The sequence below is a fragment of the Mercenaria mercenaria genome, chromosome 13 (genome assembly GCF_021730395.1).
Source record: "Mercenaria mercenaria strain notata chromosome 13, MADL_Memer_1, whole genome shotgun sequence".
Classification (NCBI taxonomy): domain Eukaryota; kingdom Metazoa; phylum Mollusca; class Bivalvia; order Venerida; family Veneridae; genus Mercenaria; species Mercenaria mercenaria.
Genome location: NC_069373.1, coordinates 36,384,172 through 36,410,923, shown reverse-complemented (window position 1 = coordinate 36,410,923; position 26,752 = coordinate 36,384,172). Strand labels below are relative to the sequence as shown.

Sequence of the window (26,752 nt, the reverse complement as noted above, 5' to 3'; positions counted from 1 at the left end):
CATTTTAAGTTTGAAACTCATGAGAATTAGTCAGAATGTTTGCCTTGATGACCTCGAGGTCAAGTTCGAATCTGGGTCATGTAGGGTCAAAAACTAGGTCACCCATTCAAATTAAAGGAAAAGCTTGTTAATACTCTAGAGGCCACATTTATGACCCTATCTCATGAACTCGGTCAGAATGTTTATCTTAATGACCTTTAGGCCAAGTCGAATCTGCTTCATGTCAGGTCAAAAACTAGTTCACTTGGCCAGATCATAGGAAAATCTTGTTAACACTCTAGAGTCCTCATTTTAATTTTGAATCTCATGAGAATTGGTTAGAATTTTGTTTTGATGATTTCTAGGTCAAGTTTGAATCTGGGTCATGTTGGGTCAACAACTAGGCCATTCAGTCAAATTAAAGGAAAGCTTGTTAACACTCTTGAGGCCACATTTATGACCCTGTCTTCATGAAACTTGGTAAGAATGTTTATGTTGATGATCTTTAAGGCCAAGTTGGAATCTTGGTCATGTGGGGTAAAAAACATAGGTCACCCAGTCAAATCAAAGGAAAAACTTGTTAACACTCTAAGGGCCACATTTTTTATTCAATCTTCATAAAACTTGGTCAGAATGTTCGGTATCATGAAGTCTTGTATGATTTCGACTCGGGTCATGTAGGGTCAAAAACTTGGTCACTTGGTAAAATCAAAGGAAAAGCTTTTTTATTCTCCAGAGGCCACTTTTTTTGCTCCAATCTTTATGAAACTTTTTCAGAATGTTCATTGTCATGAAATCCTGGACGTGTTTTAATCTGGGTCATGTGGGGTCAAAAACTAAGTCACAAGGTCAAATGAAAGAAAATGCTTGTTTACACTCTGGTCACATTTTTTGGTCCAATCTTAATGAAAATTGGTCAGAATATTTGTCTCCATGAAATTTCGGACAGGTTAAAAATTAGCTCCGGTTGGGTAAAAAACTAGGTTACTAGGCCAAATCAAAGAAAAAAAACGCTAGAGGTCACATTTTTGCTCCAATCTTAATGAAACTTGGTAAGAATGTTTATCTCCTTGAAAACTCAGATGAGTGTGAAACTGGGTCATGGGGTTTTAAAAACTGGGTCACTAGGTCAAACATGTTTGTTATCTTGTGTTACTCTGGTGAACGACCTAGGGCCATCATGGCCCTCTTGTTCTTTAATATCTAGTCAAACAACTGGTCAGAAATACACCAAACTTGGTTTTAAGCGTCCTGGCTGGGACATCTCTCAAATTTGTTCAAATGGTTCGGCTTGGTTTCTTTTAGAGAATGTAAGAGCTGAAATAGGAAAAATAATGAATCTTTTATAAGACAGGTATTTGGCATGGTTTGTTCAAATGTTATTTTGATTTGCCTGTTATGTGTCCATTCGATATCATGGACCTTATCATTTGAGGTTTTTGCTATCAGATAAATCTATTTGATTGCCTACTTACTTCGAAAGGAAAACAGCAGGAAGTTCATGGTATCTATTTATGTCCACAGGAAGTTAGCCTTTGTTATACGAACTTTGAGAGGAAAATAACAGGAAGATCCTGGTATCTATTTGAAGTGTCCTTCCTTGCCGCTGTTTTTTTTTGAGTATATACTACAGAATCAATTAAAAACATGTCATAAACAATACAGAAGTAGACTTGGAAAAAGTAAAATTAACAACATCCTACGATACTACTCCAGAGCAACGCATATCAGTTTTTAATACACTTTATCTGTAAAACGGTCTAGATAAGATAATATAATAGACAGTAAATTGAGGTACAGTTTAAAGCGGAAATACTGGCTTAAGGTAGTGCTGCACGTTCTCATCATTTTTTTTCTACAATGGAAAATTTAATTAAACCTTGATTTTTCGAATCTTCAGAATATACTTAGAAATTTCAGCAAATAAAATTGATAGGGTCGTGTTCTCGATCTTTTGCTTAACTGATTTTAAAGATTTTGACCGTACACAAATTTTCACAATTGGAGTCTATGGGAAAGTCAATTTCGATAATACTTTCGTGAATATATTTTTTCTCTTCAATGTAGATTTTAATTTTTCGAGATATTTGCCCGCCAATAATTAAAGAGATTCCTGCATTTCTATCTTATTTTACAACATTGTTTTGGAACTATTTAACATATCAGATGTTTTAACAGCATATTTTAACTTAAGAAAGATGTCATTTATTCATGAAATGATATTCATTACCGTACACCGATTCCAGGCTTTATTCTATGTTTCTCGCGGATAAATGACGTAACGTCATTACCCCCGGTTTATCAAACCTTAAGGTAGCAGGGTACACTTCGAATTTTGGCCCCCATCATTATTTGTTATAATTAGAACTTCGTGATTTTGGATGTCTGTAAATTAAGGTGAGAGATAATGATTGTTAATTCTTTAGAAAATTTAAACAGCCGATACATGTAAAATTCTGAAGTAAGTTGTAAAACTAACTGCTGCTAGCTCTGTATGAATCGGTGAATCACCTTGGCGCGGGAAATTCAAACCACGGAAGGGTTCCGTGCTTGTTGATTGATATTCAGGAACTTTTTCGCTATTCTGTGAAAAAACGAGCTGGATGGGCCCCCATTCCGTTTATATCCTGAAGTTCAGTAGGGCCGGGCTATTAAATTGAGACATGCAATAACATTGGACATTGTTCCTGCAGCGGGATCGTTGCAGGCTGTTCAAAAAGTGCAAAATTGATGATTTTGGCATGCTAGTTTTAATGGATTTTGTAAAACTTTCGTTTTGATAACTTTCTGTATTCTTGTATGAGAATCCTAATCTTGCCATTAATTAAAAGCACAAAACATGCACGCAATTTATAGATTGGCCTACATGTAAGCCTGGCCGTGACCAAAATTTTCTAATCTAAGTGTACCCAGCTACCTTAAGGTACTTACTATCCCCGAAAGAAGAAGTAATTTTTCGCTAATGACTCGTGTACAATCCTGATAAAACATCGCAATGTCCACTTTTACAAGCCAGGTATTTGGTATGGTTTGTACAAATGTTATTTTGATTCGCCTATTATTCGTCCTGTCGATATCACGGACCTTGTTTTGAGCCTTCTGCTATCAAATAAATCTATTCGATTGTTTACTCACTTCGAGAGGAAAACAACAGGAAGATCCTGGTATCTATTTATGTTCACAGGAAGTTAGCCTTTGTTATAAAACGTACCGCCACGCATGGGCATTTTATTGGGCTCGAATATTCTGATTAGGTAAGTTCTAAACTTGGAAGTTTGAAATTTTCATATTTCAGTTCCAACTTTTTTATATGGCTCTGTTTTAATTTTATCTGTAAAGCAGAAATAGTGTTTAGCTTGGAGAGCTTAAAATTCTTAAACTAAAAACTTCATATTCGTAAAAATCAAAGCAAGAACGTAAACGACGACCGGCAATTACATGTTGTATACCACATACCAGCTTTAAGTGCCAATTCCATGGACGCATAAAACCGAACATAAGAAAACCGACTCTTATATTCTATTCCATATGCAGAAGTCAAGATGAAACCGCTGATTCTGGTATTTGCGTCTGCTCTCGCTTTTGTTACTGTGAATGGGAGAAACATTTTTGAGGGCCCAGGTTGGTACATATGTATATATTTAACGAAACTAAAGCACAAATACAATCTGACTTAAGTACTTGATCTTATAAACGAAGATCTGAGAACGACCCATTCACATTCGTCTTCTGTATATTTTGGATTTCCAGTATTGCTATTTTTATTTTATCCAGTCAGACGACTTGTTCGAATGTCGAAGAGTAAGAAAAATGTGCAGTCATTCCAGGGCTCGAACCCGGGATCCCTCGCTTACAAAGCAAGTGGCCTACCGACTGAGACCTTACGACATTAGAATTGTAAATATCAAAAGTCAAGGCTACAGGTAGATTTGCATGATGTTGTAAGTTAGGCCCTGATTGGCTAGCGAAAGGGTCGCCAGAACGAGGCAATGAATAGGTCGTTTTCAGATCCTATGCGTAGCGTAATAGGAGATGTACTTTAGTCAGATTGGGGTGATTATATTCCAGTATTTAAGAGTGTTATGAACAAACGTAACTTTAAACACGCGTTCCGGTTTTTTGGATACTGTCATTACTATTCCCGCACTAAAGAAAATGTTGTTTTTTTTTCCACACAAATAATGAGACACCCCCTCTTTATATTTTAAAGAAAGCGGGTATCAATTTGATCACCAAACAATTTTTTACTGTTTTTCTTGAAGACGATGGACCACTGAGCGATGGTTTTGAATGGCCTGTAGATGACGACACGTCATTCGTCGTTGATGGTAGCAAAGTGCCGCTGGAAGAAATCGACGACCTTTCATATCCTGATGACAGCTTTGAGAATGACCCGGATGTAGCATTTGGGGATCTGAGATTAGCAGACGACGAGTACGATGGGGACTATTCTCTGACGGGATGTTCAAACGGGAAATGCGAGGTTTGCTTCAAACTAGGGAAACTTAAAGGTTAGTGTGCATAACATACTGATAGGTGTGTGTTAGTAACTTAAAAGCTACCGGAGATTTTAATTTTATTTTTCTCCAAAAGAAAATTTTCAGAATCATGTATGTAATTGAACCGCCATAGATCTTTTTCCAGCGACTTTACACGGTTATACATGTGAAAAACTAATGAGAAAAAACATATTGCTAGGTAAAACTTTCCAGTCAAAAGTGTTCAGAATAAATTAAAACTATGCGCAATGTGTTTCCAAAAGTAATTACCGGTATTAGAATTTGACTTAACATTTGAATTTGATAGCACATCTGGCCACGAGGCCAACCAGAAATTGAAAATAAAGCTAGGTTCAGTTATAAATTTCAATATATATCTTCAATGTTTACAGAAATGTATGAATTTTTATAACCTATTCTCAGGCTGCTTCATAGCGGAATTGACTTCGCATGGCATAGAGGTGGAGTTCAAGGCTGAAGGAAAGACCCTATTTTCGCACACGATCAAAAGTACGATTAAACTGTTTTTTTTTCTTTTGATAAGAAATCATAGTCGTGTTTTTCCCCATTGTGGTTGAACTAGCTAAAATAAATCAGTATAAATATGATCTAGTCTAGATACATAACGTGACTTTAATTTGTATTTAATTTTTCTTCACTGTAGAAAAGTACAATTTGGTTATCTGATACGTAAACACGCAAGTAGAAGAATATTAGCACGTGCACACAATTTATGTGTTTCAGGTAACGTAAAGTTTACACTGAAGGTGAAGAAAAGCAAATTTCCAAAATGGCTGAGGAAATTAATGAAGAGTGACGTCGAAATTAAGGTACACAACAAGCACAATATTCAGTAAATACCTTAGTATCCTTGTCTAGTAATGTGAAATCAAACGTGGAATGTTTTTGGGTCCTTAGCATACCGTAGGCACTGCACTTGACTGTCACTACTGTGCACTACTCACGCGCACGAGATGAGCCAATGAAAATGTCGTCATAAGACCCTCGCACGAGACAGCCATAAGTCATGCGTGCCTAGGCTTCCCAGTTTTTCAAAAATATTTGACATATACAACTCTTTCGACGCTACTCTAATTTTGTAGATTGTAATGTTTTATAATAAGAATGACAACGTTTAAAATGTGTAGACGTCCCCGACAAATTGTCCTTGAAACAAAACTTTCTTTACGACAAAGCTTCCTTTACGACAAAGCTTTACCTTGACAAAGCGTCCATGTACAGATGGTACTCTTTAAATATGAACACTGATGTCATGTCTTTAAAAGTTTGGACCTGTTTGAGTCAATAACACGTTAGATTAATTTTTTTCCAGTTTTCCGGGCTGGACTTGGACAGGAAGAGGGTATGCGTACAAATACAAGTCCGGATGAAGTGGATAGGAACTCTGAAGTGGCCAAAGCGGTCTCCAGAGTGTTTTACACTATAAACAGTTCCTATTTCAAGTTTCTGTTTCATTTCGAAACAGAAATGTAAGCTACTGTTTCATCTTTATAAATATCTATCGCCGTATTTGTTATTTACATGTGTTATTTTCTATGTAAGGAATCCAAGGGAAATAGTTCGGAAATTTCTCCTGTGTATTAGACCTACTGCATGGCAACTCCTTTTTTTGTTGGAATTACTCGGCTGAGGTAATTATACTGCGTATATTAAATGGGTCTCACAGGCCCCTTACTTAATTTATACACACAGCCTGAACATTCGAATTTCACTGTATGAAAGCTAGATGGACGATATTTTTAAAAGTTGTCAGGAAGTGATATGGTCAAATCACGTTTTTTTTTTTTTATCAACAGAAATACTGTTAATGTTAGGAAGTTTATCTTAAAGCTTAGAACCACTTAGTTAAATTGTCGCAACATGTTGTATTCGGCTTATTCCTTACATATTTTCATACGCCGTATTATATTTACTTGTTTTTTTTTACTGTCAGTCCTATAATGCATGTCTTCTCTATACTGCAATATCTGTTGAAATCGAAAGACTGATAAGCCTGATTAGGCTGGGTATTGATCTGATCTTCTTATTATATAAATGAACTGTATCTGTTTATTTTGTACCGTTCTATGAATAAATAATACATATTCTCTATTTGAAAAGCTGCTTTATCTATTAAAAGCCTTATGGAACTTCAAAGTCCTTAATTATTATCAAAATATAAAATTCTTTCATTGCCCTAACTATCTTGCATCACTGAGCGCTTGAAACAATTTACTTGACAAGGCAGCTGAAAAAAGTATATGAGCCGTGCCATGGAAAAACCAACATAGTGGCTTTGCGACCAGCATGGATCCAGACCAGCCTGCGCATCCGCGCAGTCTGGTCAGGATCCATGCTGTTCGCTAACGGTTTCTTTAATTGCAATAGGCTTTGAAAGCGAACAGCATGGATCCTGACCAGACTGCGCGGATGCGCAGGCTGGTCTGGATCCATGCTGGTCGCAAAGCCACTATGTTGGTTTTCCCATGGCTCGGCTCATATGTTTAGCAGTTGTAATGTATGTAAATAATGTCAATATATAGACCGATAAGCTTCATTTACGTTAATTTACAATTCCAGTCCGAGTGGATAGAAGTAGCAAGTATTTATAAGGAATGGAGTCTAATCTTTTGTAAAAAAATCCTCAATTATATCGGCTATACAACTATGCAAAACGATATCAGAATTTCAGTTAACATACATTTGTGTTGTTTTAAATACTTGCATAGACGACAAAAGCGAAGGATTATTGCTATAAGTATACGTTATGTCTTTCAAATGCATTTTTCCGTTCAAAATGATAACGTAAATTACATTTTGTTGATGAAGCTTGGGCCCAAAAAGTTGTTAAAGGTAACCCAACCCTAGCTAAAACTCCCTACCGTCTCTAAGGGAGGACTGTTTATAATGTTGGCATAACTTTAAGTCCAACCCATTTGCTGTTCTTTTCATTTCAATATATGATTATCTATTATGTATGTTTTTTGTATAAATGTAAAAAATGAAAATTATACGCAATAAAATATTATTAAAGTAAGGATGCGCAGGCTGGTCTGGATCCATGCTGGTCGCAAACCCACTATGTTGGTTTTCTCACGGCACGGCTTCTATATATTAAAATGTGTCATACGAGTTCAATTTGGTTCAGTAAGATATCGCTGACATGGACTAATAACCATATGGTTTGACAAGTATACATTTTACTACCTACGACCCTTGTAGATAAAAAGTAACGTTACTTTGTATCAAATTAAAACTTATTTGGAAAAAAGATTTAAATTTGTGAAGAAAGCATTAAAATTGTATTTAACTATCATAAAGTATGACGAATAAACAAGAGAACCAAGATGGCCCTAGGTCGCTCACCTGAGAAACACACAATAAAACACCATAACAGTGTAAACATGTTTGACCTAGTGATTTCATGGAAAAAATATTCTGACCAATTATCATTAAAATTGGAGCAAAAACAAGTATTTTCTTTGATTTGACCTAGTGACTTAGTTTTTGACCCCAGATGACCCATATTCGAACTTGACCTAGATTTCATCAAGGCTATCATTCTGACCAAATTTCATGGAGATCAATTGAAAAATACAGCCTCTATCGCATACACAAGGTTTTTCTTTGATTTGACCTAGTGACCTAGTTTTTAAACTCAGATGACCCATATTCGAACCTGATCTAGATTTTATCAAGGCTATCATTCTGACAAAATTTCATGAAGATCAGTTGAAAAATACAGCCTCTATCACATACACCAGGTTTTTCTTTGATTTAACCTAGTGACCTACTTTTTGACAATAGATGACTCACATTCAATTTCTACCTAGATTTCATCAAGGCAATCACTCGGACTTACTTTCAGGAAGATCAATTGAAAAAAAAACAGCCTCTATCGCATACACAAGGTTTTCCTTTGATTTGACCTAGTGACCTACTTTTTGACCCCAGATGACCCATATTCGAACTTGACCTAGATTTCATCAAGGCAATCATTTTGACCAAATTTCATGAAGATCAATTGAAAAATAGTCTCTATTGCATACACAAGGTTTTTCTTTGATTTGACCTAGTGACCTATTTTTTGACCCCAGATGACCAATAATCAAACTCAACCTAGATTTCATCAAGGCAATCATTCTGACCAAATTTCATAAAGATCAATTGAAAAATACAGCCTCTATCGCATGCACAAGGTTTTCCTTTGATTTGACCTAGTGACCTAATTTTGACCCAAGATGGCTCATATTCGAATTTGACCTAGATTTCACCAAGACAATCATTCTGATTTAATTTCATGAAGATCAATTGAAAAATATACCCTCTATCGCATACAAATGTTTTTCTTTGATTTGACCTAATGACCTACTTTTTGACCCCAGATGACCCATTTTCAGACTTGACTTTATCAAGGCAATCATTCTGACCAAAATTCATGAAGATTATTGAAAAATACAGCCTCTATCGCATACACAAGGTTTTCCTTTGATTTGACCTAGTGACCTAGTTTTTGACCCCAGATGACTTATTTTCGAACTCGGCCTAGATTTCATCAAGGCAATCATTCTGACCAAAATTCATGAAGATTAATTTAAAAATACAGCCTCTATCGCATACAAACGGTTTTTCTTTGATTTGACCTAGTGACCTAGTTTTTGACCCCAGATGACCCATTTTCGAACTCGGCCCAGATTTCATCAAGGTAATCATTCTGACCAAATTTCATGAAGATCAGTTGAAAAATACAGCCTCTATCGCATACACAAGCTAAATGTTGACAGACAGACAGACGACGGACGCCGGACATCGAGTGATCAGAAAAACTCACCTGAGCAGATGAGCTAAAAAGACATACATGATTACCTGTGATGAGGCCCCAAACGGGAAACTACATTCATGTTTATACAATACTGAAAACAGTCCCCGCGCCCCCACAAAAAAAAAACAAAAAAAAAAAAAATTCACAGGGGAGTAACTGTTACACGAGACTCGGTTATGGAGGATATCATGTTACAGATTTAGGATGCTGCTGCTACAGTTTTCCCGGATAACGTTACAGTATATGAAGGATAATAATCGCTGGTGGTGGTTTGTTGACCAAAGAAAGTAAGTTTTATCTTTTTGCAAAAATATAAATTGTATTTCTAGATCAAATATCAAAATTTCGAATTCTGTCATAAAACGCTTGATATACTACAATATACTGTGTTTCACATGTTAAACCATGTCTCAAATGACGTGCATACCATTGATCTAGAAATACAATATATATTTTTTGCAAAAAAAAAAAAAGAGATAAATCTTTACCATTTCTTTGGTCAACAAACCACCACCAGCGATTAGTATCCTATATATATGCTGTAACGTTATCCGGGAAATAACCATTACCGAGTCTCGTTCCCGTGACTTTAAGCAATTAAAGTCCTTGACAGAAAATATATTGAATTAAATTTACAAGGCACAGACAAAGGATACGTATAAGGCCCGAAAAAGGAAAATTTATCAATAATAAATCTGCAAGAGCATAGGACGTACAGGACGCAACCAAGGACAATAAAAGCAAACTCGGTTTGATGGAGTCTGTTAATGAGAGGCAAAGAAATGTGCCACACCCCTAACGGCCCCTAGCACCGGCCAAAGGGCCAGTGATTTAATTGACGGGGATACTTTTACAATAAATATAGTCTGTCATATTTCTGTGTAGAAAAGTATAAGTGATGTCAGTGTTCTACCAATATGATTGTTTTATTGTGACTTTGATAAACATATCTTTTCTAATGCATGAACCGCTTATTATCGTCATTAGATGAAAATGTCATAAAGGCAAAATGTTCTGTCGAATGTTAAACAATAGTTTACTGTTAAAGGCATTTCTATGTTAAGCTCTAGCAGACTCTAAAAGGGGCCGAGCTACCACTTTTTAGTAAATGTTAGAGAGAACCTTACAATGATGTTACGGACCAAGTTTGATGACAAATCGTCAATGAGAAGTCGCTCAAATGTATTTCTATTTTTATCTCTAGCGGTCTCTAAAGAGGTCGAGTGTGCCCCCATGAGAGGACCTTATAGTAATGATACAGACCAAGTTTGATGAAGACCATCAAACGGTTCATTAGAAAAAGTTGTTTGAAAGTTTTTTTCTATTTTAAGCTTTGAACAGATTCTAAAGGAGCCGAGCACCCATAGTTTGGAAAGGACGAAGTTTAATGAAGATCCATTAAACGGTTTAGAAGTCGTTTAAAAGGCAAATTGCCCCTGCTTGGGGAAAAAAAATGGGAGAGGACATTTTAATAATGCTAGAGACCAAGCAAGATGAAGGGTAATCAAGTGTTTCACGAGAAGAGGAAGTTCAAATGGATTTCTATTTTTAGCTCTAGCGGTCTATTTGAACAAACTTTGGAGGGGGCTGAATGATGCTACAGACCAACATCAAGTGGTTGCTTGAATGTATTTCTATCTTATAGCTCTAGCGGCCCATAAAAGGAACCGGGTGCCTTCATTGAACAAAGTAGGGAGACGACCTTATTATGATGTTACAAACCACGTTTGATGAAAATCCACCGAGCGGTTCTTAAAAAGAAGTATTTTATTTTTTATTTTCAGCCCTTGTGACCCCTAAAAGGGGTCAATCGGAACTTTTGACCAGTAGTGTCAGAGAAGAAGATGTTTATGTTAAGTTGTGGGAAGTGGACGATGGACACCGGACCATCCTCGCATACTAAAAGCTTACCCTGAGGCTTCGGTTGAGTTGACCTAACAGAGAGGTTCTTAGCGTGATTCACGGACAGATTTCTTACAATAACTTGATTATCAGAGAAGAATAGAACATAAGCCCATTACCGATTTGTATGATAAGTACATGACTAGAAATTGGCCTACATAAATAATACAAATTTATGCAAAGTCACAATGGCGATATCGAAATATTCTTACAGCTGCATACCATTGGGAGGATGACCGTAACTGTAATTTATTATAAGCAACTGCAGTTCTATAAAATATTGAACATTTGAAACAACATGCTAAGTTTTTCAGAATATTCTTATTCACAGTATTCAACAGTTTTAAAAATTTACTAACGCTTGGTCTTCGTAGAATCGTTCATTGTATTTTTTCTAGTATCATCATAACAAGGACACATGGTATTTGTATCACAAATCGCGTGTATTGCAGTTTAATAGTACACTAACGTTCATTTCTTATACCATGTCTACCAGAAAAAAATAAGTATAGAGTGAGAAGATATAAAGAATCAGTTGACAAATATCCATGCCCAAGTAGATGTTGTTCTGACAGTTTTGTCAGCAATTGGCTGTATAATCTATAATTTCTATCTCAAACAGATTATTTCACAAAAATTAAAAGCTACCAATGATTTTGTGCGTATTTCCTTAAATTATATTTATATACTTTTAAATCCGTTGATTTGCTTAAGATATATACATATATGAAACATTACAGATATATGCCACAATAAAACTACCAAGATATATTTGACCTAAAATGTACTATTGTGTTTCGACTTTAGTGTTTTATGAGGATCTGTCATCCACTTACCTATACCTGTACCCCAAGTATGAAATTATCTGTACAAAAGGTGAATCTGAAATTGTGCCAACAGTGTCTTAGGAGATTTTTTTTATATTTGTCCCCCGTTCTGTTACCATGGCAACCATTATTCTACACGATCGAATAACATAGATTTGAAGGAATCTTTGCTTTTGTTTTCGTTGGTTTCATTGTCATACCTACACAATTGTAGAGCATATAGTGTCTTCATGATGAAGGAAGACCCTATAGGTGCCCCACCGATCATTCTTTCATTCACCTCTGCAAAGGAACCATCAAGGAATATCCACGCGCAGTTAGTTGAAATTGTAGACGATGGATGATCGTGAAAGCATCTCGTTTGAGAAAATCAATAAATATATAATTAGGGTTCTTGTAAAGTATTTTGAAACCACCCCTCGGGTGATTTTTGTTTTGTTTTAGTTTTTACGCCACATAGGCCTTGGTTTATTATAGAGAATATATTAGACTGCTCATAATAAGTAGAAGAAACTTTCAAAACAGGTTATTCTCTTTTGAACAACACATTTTGTTCTACTAGTATATCACATGTTCTTTGACTGTTCATGTACTATTTCGTAGAAGATATCAAGCTTCTTTGTCCAAAGTATTTTGTCATTACTCTTATAATTATTGTGTGTCTAACACGTACAGTTGTCCAGGTACTCCGGGAGTTGAAAGTGTTACAAACCATGTACATTTTAAAAATGCAAAAAATGCATAATGAAAGTGAAAGTAGAGCTGTCAAAATGACAAAAACTGCAAATTGCAATGTTTCAAAAAAATATAAAAGTTAACTATTTTTCATTTCCTGGAGTACCTAAATAAGTAGATCTATGTAAAACAGAACAAAAACAAATTTAGAGAAAAATATGTTTGAAAAGGGAGTTTGATATTGTCTACAAAATAGAATAGAAGTACATGTTTTGTAATACAAAATACATATTACCGAACAAGGTGACCTTTAACGCAAGTAGATTCTATTTTCTACTTCTTCTGAACAACTCCGTGTATATATATATATATATATATATATATATATATATATATATATATATATATATATATATATATATATAAAATAGAAAATATTAAAAGTTACTCCTGGACAAGTATATAATAAATAAAAAAGAAAAACATCCAATGGGTTTCCTCTATCTGTATTTCTGTCTACCTACCGGTTTCATATCATAATCATCAGGGCAGACATCGGTGTGAAGTGAGCAGTTAGCAGTTGCAGCAGTTCAGCAGTTAACTGCTAGAACTGCTAGCAGTTACAGCAGTTAACTGCTACAACTGCTGGCAGTTACAGCAGTTAACTGCTACAACTGCTGGCAGTTACAGCAGTTAACTGCTAGAACTGCTGGCAGTTGCAGCAGTTTACAGCTACTTGTATTATAGTCCATCAAAGGGAAATTAATCAGAAAGAATTCCTCGGAATTGCCTTCCCTTATAATTGTAACCGTTCCATCTGCTCAGACTTAAAATAGTGCCAACTTAAGCTGATCTTGTAGGATGCACTTAACTAGCAACCCTCAAGTTCACTCAAGTTCCACTAAGCATGCAACTTTCCAGCAATGCTATAGCTCCAAAGAGCAGATATTTCAGCGGGGTGGTTACTACCCTAGGTTCGTACACTGGGTATATCAAGTTTACTCTAAAGTTAGACCAAGTAAAAACCAAGCTGAATAGCAGTTTTCAAATATATTTACAAAACCCTTAGCAATAGCGAACAGCTAAGTTAATACATCATAAAATAAAATGTGACAAGTAAAATCATGAATACTAGGTACAGTTCATAGATGAGCCTTTGCTAAGAATTTGCGGGTTGTGACGGAAGAGGGCCGTCCGTAACCCATAATGTACCATATACTATATAAGGGTTATGACAGAATTGGGCTGCCTGTACCCTTTTAGATGTAGAAATTTATGTGATCAGCTGGGTTATGACAGAAAATGGCTGCCCTTAACCCCACGGATTTGTGACAAACAAATATGCTGGACGTAGGGTCAGATGTGCTGACCCGGTTGCTTCGATTTCATTAGTATTTATGTAAACTTTCAGTAACAGTTAAACTGGTATGAAATTAGCATATTAACAAATTCATAAGTAATAAATATTTTACTCATATCATAATCAGAATTCTTTTACATTTTAAAGAGAAATAAAATTGCTCTTAGAATAATTATTAATATTTAATTCTAACAAACTGTATATATGCTATGAAACAAATGGAATTAAATTTTCAGAATAAAAGGGAATTAATTCATGTGATATTACAGAATTAAGTAAGAGTTACTAAACTTCATATTAGCATAAAGAAAAGTCAAAACCATTATATAATTATCTTTCACTAAAACGAAAGTAGGGAATTCCAAATTTCAAAGTGGAAACTGAAAAGGTTTTGATAGTTTCGCATGTGTAAATTTATATATAACACGTATATGCATTTTACATGCATTAATATTCAAGTAGTTATTTATCATTATAATTGAACAAAGGAGAGGTAAAAAGAATAAACATAATGTATGACAAGAAACGAAATGAGTGGGGGTGCTTCAAAGTCTGGGCAGAACGTAAAATGGCGAGTTTCGGTGTCGGGGTCCAGTCCCGCAACAGTAGAAGAAACTGGGGTGCCACCGGGTGGTCGTTGTAGAGAGGGTGGACGCCCGACACGCCCGGGTGGTGGCCATCCTGGTTAAGGTCTGGTTTCCGAGCAAGGGTGGACTTTGGCGTTTGGCCGGGAACGCTCGAAAACGCCATTTCGCCTCCAGCAGTTGATTGCCTGGCCGTAACCGTAGAAGAAACTGGGGTGCCACCGGGTGGGCGTTGTAGAGGGGGTCCGTGCATGCGGACCCGGCATAGCGGCCATCCCGGTTAAGGTCTGGTTTTTTCGTGAGCGTGCGTCAAAGTCTGGGCAGAACGTAAAATGGCGAGTTTCGGTGTCGGGGTCCAGTCCCGCAACAGTAGAAGAAACTGGGGTGCCACCGGGTGGTCGTTGTAGAGAGGGTGGACGCCCGACACGCCCGGGTGGTGGCCATCCTGGTTAAGGTCTGGTTTCCGAGCAAGGGTGGACTTTGGCGTTTGGCCGGGAACGCCCTCCCCTTTTTTGACTTCCTTATTTTCTTATTTCTAATGTTTCTCCAGTGTGATAATCGTCGTGTAGTTTTGACTGAAGACACCATGTTTTCACTTCCAAGGACAGGTTTTCAGTATAGAAAGCTGTACCGGTATCTCGTTGCGTATCTCTCTCTAAATAGCATTCGTCTAGTACGTTCATATAATACCCCCCCCCCCCCCCCCCCCTCCACCACACACACACACACAAAATAATGATATAAAGTAAAATGAGTCTAGGTACATAGAATGATGACAGATGCGCTTTTCATCACCAGAGTATAATTTACGTTAGATTTTGTAGCAGTAATGATTTCCTACTGCGTTTCACATGGTCTCCCGTTTTATTTATTTCTTTCACCCTAATTGTGATAAAGATTCACACTTATTCTGTCCACTTCCTTGAAAAAAGGTAAGATTAAGGTGTCGTCGCAACCCTATAAGAGCTTGAACCTACAACCCCAGGATCGAAAGGCAAACACCTTGACATTGACCCCGTTTAAATATTTTTTAATCAATCCAGCCAAAATTAACTTCATGTGATCTCCAGTCGGGACTATCTTTTAATGCCGGGCGAAAGACAAAACCACATTGGAACTGCAACCAGTGAAATTGGAAACTTGACACATTAGTTCCGCGCACACGATACTAGGTGAAAAAAGACAACATTGTTCCGACAAGATATTATACGTACTATAACAATGTAATATCATAACAGTTACATTAATGTAACTACAATTTAAACATACTGAGGTCTTTTTCTTTATAAAGGTATTAGACACAATAATTCTATTAATTCAGTACCAAAGACATGATGTTGGCGTTGTATGCTGAATTGACAGAAATGGTTGATGTCGCAACAATTTAAAACTGTAACATTTTTTCAACATGAACCAGCCTTTTAATGCTGTATAATGACAGAGCACTAAATATGTGCACATTTATAATTAGGTATCTGGCATACTGACAATCTGTTGCTGAAGCAATACATGATAGTTTGATTCTAATATGAAAATTACATTTAACAGGTACGAATAAAGAGTGCTGTTATATATATACATTTAATCTTCTATTTCATATGAAAGGCTTGTTAAACTTAAAAGCTAATTTACGCGCAGTGTATGGATTACTATGTACGCAGGATAGAACTCACTCTACGCACTCCTACGTTTTTTTCAGCGTTGTTAGCACAAATACACGTTGCACGATGACGTGTCCACCTACAATATTTGGTGCCTTAAATGAGACGTGAACTAGTGCTTCCCCATTCTTCCACCTACGTTTTTACACAAAAAAAAAACATATTACAATCGATCGAAATAATAATCAGCGGAACCATGTTTTAATTATCCAAACAATACTAGTCAGTTACACGCTGCGTGGATAATTCACTCGGACAAGTCACGTGGAATTCTTTCGCAGGTGTAGGCCCTATACTCTGCGTATTGTTTATATAATGTTTATGTTAAAATATGTTTATGCTAGATATTATTTCAAAAATCAACGTAGCTACATATGGTTCGCCCTCAAAATTGGGAATACAGTAGTAACATGGATTCTGTTAATTTAATGTTTGTTGTTACAACAGTAATAGAATAAAGAATCATCGGTTGTTACCGTAACTGCTATTAAAACCTAAAAGCAGCAAAACTGCAAGTACTACTCAAGTGCAAACTTCCGGTGATCCGTAGGTTTATGCTACTTCAAACTGTATACATTGTATAGATGTTACATTCTTACTAAAAGCTTTGTTATTTTTCAGCTTTGTAATTATTGAAATTTCATACATTCGCAATGTTTAACTGCTGTAACTGCTGGCAGTTGTAGCAGTTAACTGCTGTAACTGCTGGCAGTTGTAGCAGTTAACTGCTGTAACTGCCAGCAGTTCTAACAGTTAACTGCTGTAACTGCTGCAACTGCTAACTGCCAACTTCCTGCTGGTAGGGCAGACATATAAAAAATGTTTTTTATATGTCTGCCCTGATGATTATGATATGAAACCGGTAGGTAGACAGAAAAAGAAAAACATCCAATGGGTTTCCTCTATCTGTATTTCTCTCTCTATATATATTACGGGTCCGTCATGTATAATTTCAAAATGAAAACTTAACCGAGGGATGGTCTCAAACGCTTTACATGATCATTAAGGCAGCTATAGCGTCCCATAATGTGGATTAAACGGGGACACATACTACGTAAACAGACTGACATTTTGTTTTGTTGTTCGTAGCCTTTGCGGACTTTTCGCAACACAAGTAAGTCTTGTTTACTTTCAGTTTACATAACACATGTGTAGACAATTTACATGATCAAACAAAACTGATTATTTCGCATGCAGGACCATTGCAGGTATTTCAGTAACAGATCAATTGTCTGGATTACTTCCCTTGGTTAGTATCAGCCTAATTCGAAAACTACGGTGTTCCGTTTGGACCATCGAGATTTTTACTCCTGAAACCTATAACTTGGAAGTCGAAATCACGAAAATACGATGATGAATATCGAAAAGACGATGGTGAAATTCGAAATCACGAGAGCGAAAACTCGAAACTACGCTGGTGAAAGTCGAAGTCACAAAGCCATGATGATGAAAATGCGTTTTCATTATTGCAATTTCGACTTTCTACTTTCGTCATCATAGTTTCGACGTTCAACATCGTAGTTTCGACTTTCAACATCGTAGTTCCGACTTCCAACATCGTAGTTTCGGCTTTTATCATCGTGGTTTCGACTTTCATCATAGTCCTTTCGACTTTCGACTTTAGATGATGCAGGGCTCTCGTTTGCTTTTTGGGACTGGGGCCAGGGTCCATGCAAGGGGGAAAATCGCATGATTTTTAAATAAAAATCTTTGGAGGGGGAATTTTAGTAATAGCAAATGCAAACAAATACAAACATTCTTTTCAACTTTACTGGCACAAACCTGAATTCTGTTAATTATAAACTCTGCTGTATGAATTCTGTCCATTATAAACAACATTATTCAGGCATCACACTGGGTATTTTTTTCTCTGAGCCACTGATTTTTCGGAAACGATACAATTATAAGGCCAACAAGTCAACTGCAAAGCGCATAGCGTTGATGTTCTTGTTTAGGACTAGCAAAGTACTTGTAGCACTTGAGAAATCGTTTTTTTTCCTTTCTACCCTTTAAAAAGCTAGTTAAAGATATCAAGTTAGTGAACTTATTATTTTTATAAACATCTGCCATTTAATAAAAGAGGTTTTGAAGAAGTTTTCTTATGCAGTTCACATTTAAACTTGTCTTATTTAGCACATTGCCTAAAGTGGATTGAGTGTGACACCTTTAAAAGTTTTATTCTCGAAAAATGTTCCAAAATTAGAGCTGTTTTTTGCAACAGTTGTCATATTTTTCTTGAATGCAGACTTTTTATTGACTCATTATTAAGAGTGCACTAAACTCTTGTTTGAAATGACAGAAATCTCCGAAAATCACGGTCGCGAAAACTGGTGACATATTTGGTTAAATGATTTAATTCTTGATAAAATACCTGTGTTTAGTTTCCTTTTTATCATCACAGCTGTTCATTACTTCCCATTTTCGCTTATTCAAAGCATTTTTACTTTTTTTGCCCATACTAAGCCTCGGCTGTAATAAATCAAAGCACAGGAGTCTGAAATTCTATCAATAAGACCATAGAAGTCTATCTTTATAAAAATATCCCATTTGTTATAAACATAGACTTCTATGGTCTTATTGATAGAATTTCAGACTCCTGTGTACTAACTGCCATTATGCATTACGTTATTGGCATTTAATGTTAATTATTCAGCATTTGGCATTTGACAATTAGCATTCGGCGCACCGGTCTTTCATAGATTCCCTATAGATATAGCTTTCTCCGCATGTAAAAATATGTCTGTTTAATACATACTCCTCGTCAAAGATTTCTCGAAAGTTTGATGAAAGTCCTAACCACGATTGTTCTACTAGTGAGCACAAGGCAAAATTTAGCTATAAACATATTTTTTTCTTCAGAGATACATGTAAAACTTTGCACTATTATTTTTTTCAGACAGAATTATCCTTTAAATTGTATGAGTTTCATTAGTTTTTGTGAATGGGCTAGAATCGGCCACAAAATAAACGAAAGTAACCATGAACTCAGTACCAACTTTCTGACCGACGTTTATGAAAAACCAGATGAGTCATCGTGTAAAGATGCGTTCTTTTCTATAATTTGAACTGAGGATCTAGTTCCGCAACAGCTAATCATACCTATCCTCAGAAGAGACCAGAGTGCATCATTTGAAGTCGATATTTAAATATACTTCCGGGGGAGGTCCCTATACCCCAACTAATGTGAGGGGGAAACCCCATTCCACACTCTCCCCCACATGATTTTACGCATGATGCGTATGATTTTTAAAGCCTGAACATTTCTCACATAATTATATGTATATAATGCAGCTCCTCTTATTTTAGCAATCGCTTTGATATAACTGGTAGTACAATTCTGATCTTTAAATGTATATGTTTTTAAGATATTTAAATAAAATACAACAATGTCAGCATACAGTTCACTCATTTTTCAATCTTCCACATAATTATATGTAATGAATTTCTGAATGAAATCATTTCAATATAACGTGTCCGTCACCAATCGTCGATCTTCGTCAACGGTTTGACTTGTCACAATTTTGGCCCAATCTTAATGAAACATTGTCAGAATGTTAACCTCAAACTTGGAGGAGTTCATTACTTGGTCATCATAAATAGTGTAACACAAGGTCAAATACAGTTGTAATAGGAAAACTTTGTTAACACTAGAGGCCACATTTTCTATCTCATAAAAATTTGTAAGAATGTTTGTCTCTGTAAAATCTAAGTGACAGATGAAACTTGTGCATGGTTATTTGAAATAAGAAACTAGGTCATTAGGTCAAATCATAGAAAAACCTTGTTAATATTGTAGAGGCCACATTTTCTGTTTGATCTTCCTAAAACCTTGTCAGAATGTTTGTTCCTATGAAATCTAGCTTAAATTTATGACTATATAGATTGCCTGGGGTCGTAAAAATAGGTCACCAAGTCGGATCATAGAAACACCTTGTTAACACTCTAGAGTTACATGAGGTCAGCAACTTGGTCAGTAGGTCAAATCATTGAAAAGCCTTGTTAACACTGTAGATATCACATTTTCCATTTGACTTTTTGTCATTAAAACTAGGGTAATACCCGAAATCAAAAGACTTCCCATCATAAGATTCACTTGTTTGATATCGATTTATGTAGAAAAAAACTTTTAAAAGTATTCTTGTCTAAAACCTTATGGCCTAGAACATAGCTATTTGGCATGTAGCATTGTGTAGTCTATCAATTTTGTTAAAATCCTGCCCACGGAGTCCCGACCCTGGTGTTCTCTTGTTTCATATAGAAACTATAGGTATTCTTTTCTAGAACTGAAACCATTTAGTTTCAATATTTGGGTTGTAGCATTGTGTGCACTCGTTTCACAAAGACATTTTTAGGAAAATCTTTAGAAATCTTCAGACACATTTGACATATAGCATTGTAGTGATCCTCCACATACTTTTGTTTCAATTAATGCTCCCTTTTAGTCAAAATTAGCCATGTCCTGAAGTTAACATAATTTAAGACTTATATGGGAAAAGTTTTAAAAATCTTCTGTTTTTAATCCTGAAGTCATTGAGCCTAGATATTAAGCTTTGTTTAATGGTCCTTTACCAAGTTTTTTTTTTCAAACAATGTCTCATGGGTCAAAATTACCGCTTCCCAGAATATCTTGTATATTTGAAAAGATATTTGGTTTGAAGCATCGTCTAATTGCCCTCTATCAGATTTATTCAAACCATGTCCCTTGGGTCAACATTTGTCCCGCCCATGAGGATCATTTGTTTTACATAAACACGTTTTTTCTGGCTAAAACATCACGGCATAGAGCTTAGATATCTGGTATGTAGCCTTGTGTCAGGGATCAGCCTAGGTCAAAATTTTAGGGAGAAGTGACTTCTCCCTCCACAGAATTTAGGGAGAAGTTGAGAAATTTAAGGAGAAGAATCGGCATAGCATTCAGTTTCTTGCCTATATATATCCACTTTCTGTGGGTCTAGCTGTAACTTATAAACAGTAATTATTTAAGGAAATTGATTCTTGCATTATCATTTTCATGAATTTCTAAATAAAGTATAAACTTAGCTATAAAAAAGTCGCCTTTAAATTTTTATCCGAAATTTACATGTCCGAAATTCGTAAATTTAACAGGTGCACGATCAAAACGGCGTGAAAATTTTCATTAATGTTTCGATTCTCGTACTTTTATAATGCCCGATTTTTGCACCAATTTGTTCAGATTTATACATTTAATTTATTCATTTATTATTTTTTTCGAAAATAATACCAAACTCGTAGTTAATGGCGATCTTTTTACAATATTTTGTACGGCAGTTCTGACGTCCGCGAAATCATTTTTTATCCACAGTACCCGAGCCGTTCATTTACAGAAATTGACCGTAATGATGGTAATTGAAATAATTTTTGAAGTAATCTTTAATAAAATGAAAGAATAATATACAATTGTTGCATAAAATCATGCTCTCGTTAAGTTTATCGGCTTTTTACACGCCGATTGAAAATTTTCAAAATGGCGGCGGCTTACAATATTATTGATTGACACTGTTACATATTAACGCTACGATTGGCTGAAGTTTGACAGGCGAGTAGGCGGGGTTGACTATGGATTTATCGATAATTTAATCTAGAATATGCATCAAGTTTTGCAACTTTAAGTAAACAAATAATAACTCGCTGAAAAACTCGGCGATTTGGATTTCGCCCGGAGGCGATAATTAGGCGAAGTGGCCGACTTTAAAGCGACGATATCGCTCAAATCGCCTTGTAGGCTGATCCCTGTGTGTAGAGGTCCTCTTTACCAAGTTTAACGATTTAAGTCAGGGGAGTGATATAGGGCCATCACTGTCCTTTTGCATTAACTTGTCTCATCTTTGCTTGAGGTTGGAGGTGGTTTAGATCTTTGTTCGGGCCCCTTTGCTTAAAGACTGACTGCAAGGGAAGTGTTATAGCTATAAAGTGTGTACAAGATACAAGAAGCTTTTTTTTTTTACGTCGGATACAATATAACAAGTTAACTTTAACTCATGAGCTATTTTCCGACAAACGTTTATAAAACAGAGATTAACAATGATAAAGCAGCTAAAAAGGAAAACATAATAATGTGCTTAAAGCATGTTTAAACATTATATATGTTGAGTAAGATATTAGGAGATTTAGATTAAAACAAGTAATTTCTATGAAAGGTTTAAGGTACAGTACAACTTCTATAGAGCGGCCCTCTCTTAAGCAAAAACCTCTCAATAACAGCATCATCAAAATTTCCCTAAGCTGTAATATACTATCAAATTTACCTCTCCAGAACAACAACCTCTATATACCAGTCAATATTTGTATCTCCCAAAGGGTGTTGCTCTACAGAGGTTGCACTGTATACATAATGATTAGACAAATTAGTAATAGTAATAAATAAAATTCATGAAAACATAAAAATAATAGTAATTATTAATATAGCTACTATAATAATTTAAGACATATTTAAATAAAACAAATATAACAAATTTATAGAACATAAAAATAGTAAATATTAAAACTATATAAAAGAAGATTAGCACATAGAAACATGTGTTTGTACACGTTTGTCATCGTTGGATGAGTAAAGAGGCAAAAAAATACCTGTCGCGGATACAGTTTTTGAGTCGGCTAAACGATGTAATCGTTTTGACGAGTCCTTGCTATCCAGCGATTCTCTAAGTCTAAATGGACCAAATAACACAGTGAAGCGATGTAGTTCCATTAGATTTCTCAAACTTCAAACAGTTCACTGCAAGAATGAAATTAAGTTGCGTGAATTCCCTTTGCTATGACCAATATACGATGTAATCTGTCATATTTATGACTTGTAATTGTGCAATACTCGAATGTAACTCATTAAGCATAAATGTGCATTTTATGAATTGCGCAGGCTTACAAAGCTTGCGTAACATCCAGCGAAAGACAAAAAATAGTTCCACAGGGCTCCAGATAAGATGCATATTAGCGTAAATTACGTATAGAAATAATGCAAATACGCATGTCTAATAATTTCTAAACGTATATAAAATTACAGAAATGCACACAGTACTTTTTTAAAAACAAAATCTGAATCATCTGGATGCGTTAGGTAACATAGCCGATCCCGATCAGCCTTAATTCTCCCACATTGAACGTATACACGCATCGTATGATTTCTATAAACTTTGCGTGGGTTTCTACACACACACATGAATTTTGCAGTCAGTAAACGGATAAATTATCGGAAGAAGAAGCTCTTACTGGTTTGTTTAGTTACTACAGATATTAAAAATAATTTTAATTCTTATTTTTTGAGAAATAAACAAATCGGCGAAACATTAAATTGTATTTTCTTGTAGTTTTTGAAATTGAAAGTAGATCGTCTATGTTTGGCGAAATTAAACAACTTTTTTATGAAAAGATTTAAATAAGAGGTAATTTAACCGTAAACTTCAATGTCAGATACTGCCAGTTGCTGCTAAATGTCTTCGTATCATCACAATTTGTAAAATATATTGTTCAAACTGGAGAAAAGTGTAATCGTATCCGGATATAATATTTTGGGTAAATATCGAGCTGTGTTATGAAATTTTAAGAAAAAAAACTAAAAACAAACTGAAACTGGTAGACTATACTGTCAGTACATCAATCATTAGCCGACTCAGGCCATTCAGGCCTTTGATTTAGAATTATGGCCCTAATTAGGAAATTGGTATTTCACGATTACAATTTGTGTTTTGGTCCACTGGCTGAGGCAAGAAGTGTTCATGTTTAGCTTTTATTTGTGGGATGTCTGATGTTCATCATCTGTCGTCCACAGCTTTTTTTCCTAACCACCAAGCCAATTCGTTTATCATAATTATAGATTAGTAAGTAGATCAAAAACAACAACTTTTATCTTGTATATGTCAGTTTATACACAAGCGTTTGCAACCGTAGACAGTGCTGAATTTTACCTCGGCTATACGAAGTATGGAGAGCTGTCTTACTCGACCCGGCGTCGGCGTCCTTCTGCATCCGCATGCACTTGGTTAAAGTTTTGATGCACTTTCTCTTTATCTCCGTAATTACTTGATGGATTTGTTTCAAACTTAAAATAGTTATTCCCCATCTTCATCCACATCATATCGCACAGGGCATTAACTATCACGTCAATATTTCATGAATTACCCCCCTTTTTACTTAGAATTTCAGGTTAAAGTTTTGATGCACTTTCACTCTATCTCATTTTTTTTCTAAATGGATTTGATTCAAACTGAAAGTAGTTGTTCCACATCATCTCCTACATCATATGGTTTATAAGTCTGGTACCAATGTTTCATGAATTATGCACCCTTTTACTTAGAATTTAAGGTTAAAGTTTTGATGCACTTTCACTCTATCTCACTCTATCTCAGTTATTACTAAATGGATTTGGTTCAAACTTTAAGTTAGTTGTTCAACATTATCACTCACATCATATGACACAAGGGCCATAACTCTTACACCAATATTTCATGAATTGTCCCCCGTTTTACTTAGAATTTCAGGTTAAAAGAGTTGTTCCGTTTTATTACCCACATCATATGACACAAGGTGCATAACTCTGGCACCAATTTTTCATGAATTATGCCCCCTTTTACTTAGAATGTAAGGTAGATTTTGATGCATTTTCGCTATATCTCAGTTATTACTAAATGGATTTGATTCAAACTTGAAGTGGCTGTTCCACATCATCACCCACATCAAATGACACAAGGTGCATAACTCTTGCACCAACATTTCATGAATTATACCCACTTTTTGCTTAGAATTATACTTATTTAGTGTTTTGATACACTTTATCTTTATCTCTCTTATTATTTAATATTTTTGACGCAGACTCAAGCTATTGTCCAATATCTTCATCCACCATTGGAGTTATTAAACGGTCCAGTGACAGATCCAGCTTCCTCAGATGTGCCCAGTTTTACTATCCAGCATTGAAATTGTCGAGCACGCTGTCTCCTGTGACAGCTCCTGTTATGTAATGTTTTGCTGTTTTTTTTTGTCAAATGAATTTGATTGGAAAAAAAGTATATGATATATTTCTTAATCTTCTAGTTTTAGCTATTTTGCTAATACTGGCTTTATTTGGCTAATGATCTCATTACAATATTTTTCAGAGAAACAGTGTCAAATTATCACTGAAGAAAAAGACGACAGCTTAAATGGAAGACTCCGGTGCTTTGATCCCGGTGATAGATTTTGATCATCTCGGCTTGCAAAGGGAAAGCAAAAACATTGACAAAACAGAACTGAAAAATGTAGGAGGTCTTATGAAAGATGCTTTTACTAGAGTAGGTTTTTGCTATTTGAAGAATCATGGAATTGACCAGGATTTGGTGGATAAATATTTGGATATTTCACGGGAATTTTTTAGCCAATCAGTGGAAGAGAAGATGAAACATGTCCGAGGGACTGAAAAAAATTTTGGTTGGGTTGCTGTTGAGAGGGAAAAATTAAATCCAGAAAGACCTGGTGACCTAAAGGAAGCATTTAATTATCACCCTGCGGATGACCCAAACGACTGGCCAACAGCGGAATTTCAGCAAGCAAGTAGAGAGATGTTTTTGCGATGTACTGAACTTTCACATCGGGTGTGTGATGCACTCTCGGTTGGGCTTGGTCTTGGAGAAAACTTTATGAGGAATGCACATAAGTCTGTCGGTAAGAAAGAAAATTCAACAACAATACGCAGTTTGTACTACCCACCGATTTCGCAAGATTCAAATATAAAGCCTGGTCAGATACGACTTGGGGAACATTCCGACTATGGGACAATAACGTTATTATTTCAAGATGATATTGGTGGACTCGAGGTTGAAATTCCAGGGAAAGGATTCGTACCCGCTACTCCGATACCAGGAACCATTGTTGTCAATATTGGTGATCTCATGCAAAGATGGACGGCCGACACAATGGTTGCCACTAAACACAGAGTGCTCATTCCAGAGGTAGAGTTTAAGAAAAGGAAACCGCGACAGTCGGTGGTTTTCTTTGTTCATCCTGATGATGATTACATGGTAGAATGTCTGGACGGATCAAGAAAGTACGAACCCATCTCCAGTCTCGATTACCTGAACTATAGGTTCAGTGTAACGTATTGAGTTTTAAGAGGTCTTGGTGCATTCAGATCGGTTCATTTTCTGGACTGCTTTATTTAATCAGGTTTTATATAAATTGATTATGAGATATGATTATATACGAGTCTGTTAAACACATATAATTGATTATCAAATTGACACTCTAATTTTATGTATTCATTTATTAATAGGCAGATCATCGTTTTCGTTTTTTGACAAAGAACTTTGCAATACACTATGTCATGTATTATAAATTCTTCATTTTTTGCACCCTCTCAAGTATAAAATAGTGACGACTTTTATTGAAGTGTTTACAACATATGTAATGTGTTTGTACAATATGAAAAATAAAGCAACGAATACAACAAAAGCA

The 26,752-nt window shown here is 35.7% G+C and overlaps 2 protein-coding genes across 3 annotated transcripts; both read left to right on the top strand.

Annotated features, from left to right (window-relative positions):
* Positions 1 to 3,189: 3,189 nt before the first annotated feature.
* LOC123529378 (uncharacterized) lies at positions 3,190 to 6,590 on the top strand. Its single transcript, XM_045309688.2, has 6 exons — positions 3,190 to 3,233; positions 3,514 to 3,600; positions 4,242 to 4,490; positions 4,902 to 4,988; positions 5,223 to 5,308; positions 5,812 to 6,590. The coding sequence occupies exons 2-6, from the start codon at positions 3,522 to 3,524 to the stop codon at positions 5,923 to 5,925; spliced, it is 615 nt and encodes a 204-aa protein (XP_045165623.1). The 5' UTR covers positions 3,190 to 3,233; positions 3,514 to 3,521; the 3' UTR covers positions 5,926 to 6,590.
* Positions 6,591 to 17,263: 10,673 nt separating this feature from the next.
* LOC123529400 (uncharacterized) lies at positions 17,264 to 26,752 on the top strand. Of its 2 annotated transcripts, none has more exons than XM_045309727.2 (2): positions 17,264 to 17,423; positions 25,420 to 26,752. In XM_045309727.2, exon 2 carries the CDS (start codon positions 25,465 to 25,467, stop codon positions 26,401 to 26,403), a length of 939 nt encoding a protein of 312 aa, XP_045165662.2. In that variant the 5' UTR covers positions 17,264 to 17,423; positions 25,420 to 25,464; the 3' UTR covers positions 26,404 to 26,752. The 2 variants fall into 2 exon arrangements, with proteins under 2 accessions (XP_045165662.2, XP_045165663.2); XM_045309728.2 differs by lacking the exon at positions 17,264 to 17,423 and adding an exon at positions 23,359 to 23,538.